The sequence below is a fragment of the Portunus trituberculatus genome, chromosome 46, assembly GCF_017591435.1.
Source record: "Portunus trituberculatus isolate SZX2019 chromosome 46, ASM1759143v1, whole genome shotgun sequence".
In the NCBI taxonomy this organism is placed as follows: Eukaryota; Metazoa; Arthropoda; class Malacostraca; order Decapoda; family Portunidae; genus Portunus; species Portunus trituberculatus.
In genome coordinates this window covers 29,917,735-29,924,741 of record NC_059300.1, presented here as the reverse complement: position 1 = coordinate 29,924,741, position 7,007 = coordinate 29,917,735, and the positions used below count along the sequence as shown (strand labels likewise).

The 7,007-nt window shown below is 40.8% G+C and overlaps 1 protein-coding gene across 14 annotated transcripts in view; it reads right to left on the bottom strand.

Annotated features, from left to right (window-relative positions):
• Positions 1-1,395: 1,395 nt before the first annotated feature.
• LOC123520151 (neuroglian-like) overlaps positions 1,396-7,007 on the bottom strand; it is a 183,676-nt gene continuing 178,064 nt past the window's right edge. For 8 of the 14 annotated variants that reach the window (XM_045282108.1, XM_045282109.1, XM_045282099.1 and 5 more), the window contains 2 exons: positions 5,842-5,930; positions 3,478-3,615 (listed from right to left, as the gene is read on the bottom strand). In XM_045282108.1, coding sequence (XP_045138043.1) covers positions 5,854-5,930 — 77 coding nt within the window. In that variant the 3' untranslated portion in view covers positions 3,478-3,615; positions 5,842-5,853. Of the gene's footprint in view, positions 3,616-5,841; positions 5,931-7,007 lie in introns of all 14 variants that reach the window. The other 6 variants (XM_045282103.1, XM_045282105.1, XM_045282111.1 and 3 more) reach the window with 2 other exon arrangements.

Sequence of the window (7,007 nt, the reverse complement as noted above, 5' to 3'; positions counted from 1 at the left end):
CTTTTCCTCCTGACAAATAATCTTATGCCAATGATACCTACACATCCTGGTATTATTAAAGTTTCAACCAATAAACTCTAGATCAGGGATTCTCAACCTTTTTCCCGTTAAGTACCCGAGTTATAAGACCATCTTCCCGAACCCCCAATAATCTGACGTTGAACAGAATGGTAATATATTGACTAACTCATTATAGTACAATAGTCCTGCAAAGGATATTTACCAAGGATATTATAGAATTATTCAAATTTACTAGCGTAGAATAGTGAGATTGAAGGAACACACACACTGCTAGCACTGAATTTCATAATCCATAACTAATACTATTTAAAATACTTTTTTCGTGAGCCATCCAAGTACCCCTAAAAATTTTGTTGAGAACCCCTGTTCTAGATGGTTTTGGCCGCACTTAAGTTGTTCTTACTGTTTACATTTCCAATAAGTGCACTATCTGCCGCAAATGAATAATGCTGCTACAATAGATCCGGGAATGTGGTGACTGTCGAGTTTTCTGTAAGTAAGCACACAAAGACATCTGTGGGTTCATTTCAGCCATGACCACCATACATCACTCATATATGCCTCCCCCAGCCAAAACCCACGATTCCCCAAAGGTTCCCAAGCTTGTTAGGCATAGGGAAAAAAATATACGGTATATTGGTAGAAACTGAAAATTTACCAACAGGTTTAATTAAAAATTGTGCTTTGCGATCCTCTACTTGCATCTAATTGCTCTTATACACTAGTGAGGATACATTAGACTGCCTTAAATCTCACGTAACCTCAGCAGTGATCAAAACAAGCTTTGGCCAGGCAGATGTCATGTCTGAGATTGCTGGCCTTTTCTTTGTAACTTACAACCTAGTTACCCTCCTTTATGAATACGTGTTTGGTGCTTATAAGTCACCACAATGTTACCACTCACCTGAATCTTGCACTGATGTAAATCTGCCGGTCCTAGAGGGCTGGTAGGCTTGCAAGACCAAATCGACGTGCCAAAATGGCGAGTAAAGGCTGTACGAAGGACGAAACGAAGTTGTGCGTCTCTATGTTGTTCGATACTGCTTCGGTTCGCTCGAAAATGCCAGTTAAGTTGCCAAATTGATAGAAATAAAACTACTTAAAATCTTTATCAGTCATTTTTAAAGCTTCCACATTAAAGTGGACGTTGATAGAAGGCAAGATAGGGTGTAAGCTCAACAATTTTTTTATCGTTAAGATGTTACAAAGATTTAGCGTCAGTTCGGCTACTCAATATCTCACCCACGTCACCAGTGAAGCAACTAGCCAGCAAGGCGGGAGGTACGATTTCATGCAGGATACTCAGCAAGGACTGTCAAGCATTTAATTAATACGCCTTCAGGATAAAGGGCCATGGTCAAGAAACTCGTCTCCATAACTTAACACTTTATTGAAAATTAACATAGAAGATCATGACCGGGAAAAATAAGAACGGACGCTGGAAGGAGTTCCAAACACACACACACACACACACACACACACACACAGGAAACATCAACTCATTCACATCATATTAGACTACTTGACCCTTGCAGTCGCCCACAAACGCCACAGATGCATACACTCTTGAGAATGCTCAGGATATTTTGACATGCATGCACAAGAACACAGCTTCCTTCCTGACAAAAATATATAATGGTGGGGGGGTGGGTAGGGAGTAATTGCACCTCACAACATTAAAAACAGGGACACAATTGAACCCAACACTTGGTCACACTTTCCCCCATAAAACATCAACCGAAGGAAATAAGTTTCCCTGAAAATACATCTGCATGCTCGTGTTAGCGGTGATGGAAGGCAATACGCGGAACAGTGGGATTCTCTTGATAAAACACCAACTTTTTTTTTGTTTTTGTTTTACATTATACTAAGAAATTAGATTATTTTCTCTCTCACGTGCCAACTTATAAGTTATCATATGAGAAAGAAAAGAAAAGAAAAGGAAAGAAAAAAGAAAACGGTGCCAGTAAATTGATCAGAGAGGACCAAGACAGGCGGTAGTGGGCTCCGCCCCCATCACCCCGCTACTCCGACAACACACCGACCCGCCATGAAAAAAACAATAAAAAAATGAATAAAAATAATAACAATAATAATAATAAAAGAGGAACAGGTGAGTTGAGAGGGCATCACTAGGACTCAAGAATATATATTTACACATTCTCAGTTTACCGAGGAAGATAAATATCAGGAAGACTCAAACACTTCACACCAATACACTAGTGTCTGTGGGGGTGTGTGACTTGTACGGCAGAGACAACTGGTGGCGCGCCCTTAGCAAACAGATAGGGCGGCCAAGTCTCTTCACCTGGCACAAATCCTCAACCACTGGTCAGCTTTATGACCCGTCTAAAGCCACAGTACGAGGAATATCATGGTAGGCAGCGCAAGATACGTACAGGTCAAGTCCAAAAGCATTTACACGTGGCAAAGGGCAGCAGCGGCGGTGATGGATGGGTGTTGCAGGACCGCCGCCTCAACCGTCCTCGCTGGAGATAGACAACGCTAGAGGGACCTTGGGTGATCAGTACGTCAGCATGCAGCACATAGGAATACTGTAAGTTACTGAAAAAAACCTGCCTCGTTAATTAATAGTAATTCTGTTTAGTACATGAATCTTATGCAATGTATGACTAGTTAGTATCCATCCATCCATGTGGTTTGATTGGGCGCGCTTCATAACATAATGAATTAAGGCTCATGCGACTTAACCTGTCTTCCTCACGAACGTCCTGAAAGCCTCACCAAAACATCCGTCGTGTATCCTTAACAAAGATCTCCTGAGTAGGCAATCTGACACTCGCCGCTGTGTAGTCAAGTTGTTCTCTCCTTTAACAACTCCAGCAGCGGGCGACCGGCGTGCTGTTTCCGTGACTAATTTGTGTCAATGATGACTGGCTTTACCTCGTGAGTTGCGGAATATTGGTGAGGGATTGCCATCAGAACAAAATCTTGAATGTGGGTTGTCCTCGCGGGCACGAACACCCTCACCGCTCGACTTCACTGACAGCAGCCTGGACTGAGCTGCTGCATGGCTGGCAGTAACATCGACCTTGTCACACACGTATACATGACAACCACGATAACCAGATCAGCACTTCGTGACCGTAATGTCGGCCTAGATGCACACTTCTTGCATGTATGTACGTAAGTAGTAAGTATTTATGCATACGTGTGACTGAGGCAGCTGCTCTCCACACACACGCTCGCTCTCCACACTGTGGCCGCCTCATGGCAACACCGTCGGATTGAACACGTAGTCTATGAACAGTACAAGTAAATGGCATTAAAAATAAAAAGGAAGGAAGCCCATTTTGGTGCCAGCTGACCACGCCGACCTTGGGATTAGCCTATACAGTAATGTGGTTGTGGTGATGGCGGTGACGGTTGTGGTGAGAAGGGCGATGGTCTCACATGGCAGCCGGCACGAAGGGCCACGGTAGTCTCCAGGTGTGCGTGGTGAGGGCGGTGAGCTCACCCAAACAGACAGACAGACAGATGACGTGTGGTGGTGGTGGTGGTGGTGGTGGTGATGCAGACGCATTCTGCCTCACACCTTTTGGTAGATGAGCGAGCCATCGTCCGTGAAGCGACCTGGGGAGCACAGACGCACACACAAACACACAAATATTAGTCATCACTATACAATATTTAGCTGCTATATTACACTCTCTTCGTATTATATATATATATATATATATATATATATATATATATATATATATATATATATATAATGTTTTTTTTTCATGTTTTACCTGTGTATTCACCATAATTGTGACTTCTAAGTATATACGTTCTAGTCTTCGTCACAACTCACTGTATACAGTACTTACATACATATGTAAATATATATACATGGGTGTATACTGAGAAGGCGACATGGTGAGTTGGATAACTAAGAAGAAAGGAAAAAAAAAAAAAAACCTCTTTAATTCTCGTGAAAGTACGTATATATCAGCAAGTGTAACTGTCAGATCCAGTCTTCGTCTAGGGTGCTACAGATAAGGTGGAAACAAAATACCCATCAGTAAAGAAAAAATAAATGTGTCAGTTCTATAAGAAACATTGACTTTCACTCGTCAACACATTCACATTCTCAGGAAAACACACCAGAAGAGACTGTCAAAAGGGAATACCATGCGTGCGGGAGTGAGTAAAGAATAAATAATCCGAGCAGACCACATACCTGCACCTTTGAATTCCATTACAATAATTAACAACAATAAACTCACACTATTTAGAATATGAAAGACATACTTGTGATCTTTCAATTCCATGTCTGGGATATTCCCTTCTATATAGCAGGCTGAAATCTAACTCGAAGGAAAGTAACCAAGACGAGAAGTCAAGTCTCACCTGGTAACAGGAATACTAGGAATACCCGATCTCTTCGTTCTGTCCTTTTCAGATGTCTTTAATGGGAGGCAAGTAATGCAATGGCAATATTCTTTCAACCCAGCCGAGGGAGAGCCCTCATACCAGAGGGGAAAGGTGACACAATTATAATACTTATAAGATGAAAATCCGTACTGCATCTACAGTATATAGTGTGCGCGTAATAGAACACATAAGCATAACCTACAATATGATTCTCCCAAAAGCTGTGACCATCCAAAGCAAAAAAATTCACGAAGGACTCTGGCGTGGGGTGTTTCACCAACTTAACCCGGTGATGCAACGCCGTCTCAAGACTACTCACTCAAGCACTACTGAGGGGTCCTACACCACCTACTCTGCAGCACAAAAAATACGCCCCTGGATGCTGCAATATCCAATAACACAAGTTATGGCCCAGGATTCTATGAACATTAGGGACACAACAACTGTGCCAGAGGGATGTTGCAACACAGAGGAACATGGCGTCTATGCCGCGAGGTGCTGCAACAACCAACAACACAAAAGGTGTGCCGTGGTGTTGTTGGAACACCCAGGGGCATCCAGCGGGTGAGTCAAAGGGCCACACGGGTGATGGCAAGCAATAGGCCACCGCCAGTACTCAGCACCAGCCATCGTTCCGTGGTACTGAAGGAGTGAGTGACCGAGTCATTGCTATCCACAACAAATAGGCATCATCCAGGCCTCCTCCAAGTGTGCACAGGTTCTCCTCGCCACGTACACCTGGGGAGACCTGCCGCTGCCCTCCACACTGTCCCGTCACCGCCGCTGCTCGACGAGGCTCACTATTTGAATTGGTTTTCGCAGAGACATTGCTTCATGGTATTATTACTGACAATGTTCATAAGAGTTAAACGCAAGGTCACTTATTACATTTTCTTTGAGGGATCACGACAATCTTACAATAATGAACGTTGCAATGTTTAAGAAAGTGTGCAGAGTAACTAGATATATTACAATCGTGGCAGTGACTTGTAGTGTAGCAAACTACGATAATCACTCCACCAACATTATCCTCATATAAATGGTTGACATTAGTTTAGCTTCAAATGATCTTTACAGTAACATTGCAGCATTTATGTACAGCGAAAATTCTCTGTGTCTTGTTCATTACGATACACAAAGCAATGAGGAGGTCAGCGGGATGCTCCCTACACCAGACAGGCATTCGACGCTGACTGAACGATGCCACCAGACTTGTGTAATTCCCGCAGAACAAGAAAAACAATACACACACTACTGAGATGAGGCTGGTCTGTTCTTTATTCCTGACCACTAAAATCCTGCGGTGCACGCATCACGCATGGCTAGGTAACCTGACAGCCAGCCTCATCTCGCGGGGTTTGGTGGCACCTTCCAGCGCGGCGAGAGCCCGCCTGGCTGTGCGTGTACTGGCGGCGGCCTCGGGGAACACACTGTTACCTGGTGCTGTGCTCAGGTACGCGGCACAGGAGGAGGTCTCTGGTGTCTTGGGTTTGTTACCAATGATACCGAACTGAGCAGATCAATTGCTGCAACAATGATACAGTCAGCATGGGAAACCATCACAACTTAGGGAAACAGTTACATGTATATAGGTACACAATGCACAACATACGTAAGGCACAATATCGCCATCCGATAAACCAATCATGACATGCTACCTATTATTTGCCTTTTATTTATTTCCAAAAGGTAAAACATTCTCAGCCCTGAAGAATGTTTGTCATTTCTCCTTGTCTTGACAATGAACGTAAGTAATTTTTTAGTGCGGAGACAGCAGTCAATATACCGCCTTAGCAGTAACCTAATGCCTTTGTCACTTATGTAATAATATAAAAAAAATACTGTATTGGAATGATTCCTAACATGCATACAACACAGTTCCCAGATCAGGGGCCATACATCATTCAGTGTCGACCTTTTTCCTAATGCTCCTTGTTAGTGTTAGGTAAAGGTTACTAAAAAAAAGTTACTTTTTCCCACATCTAAAATTTTTCAGCTTTACATGCTACATTAGAGTCGTTGCGTGTCTACACCAGCAACACGCCATGATAGGAGTGTGGTGGGCAGGACAAGTGCTGGAAAAGGTATCTATTGCGTCACAGATGATAAAGCTCGTGCTACACAGACACACAGACACAGACACAGACACAGACACACACACACACACACACACACACACACACACACACACACATATATATATATATATATATATATATATATATATATATATATATATATATATATATATATATATATATATATATATATATATATATATATATATATATATATATATATATATATATATATATATATATATATATATATATATATATATATATATATATATATATATATATATATATATATATATATATATATATATATATATATATATATATATATATATATATATATATATATATATATATTTATATATATATATATATATATATATATATATATATATATATATATATATATATATATATATATATATATATATATATATATATATATATATATATATATATATATATATATATATATATATATATATATATATATATATATATATATATATATATATATATATATAT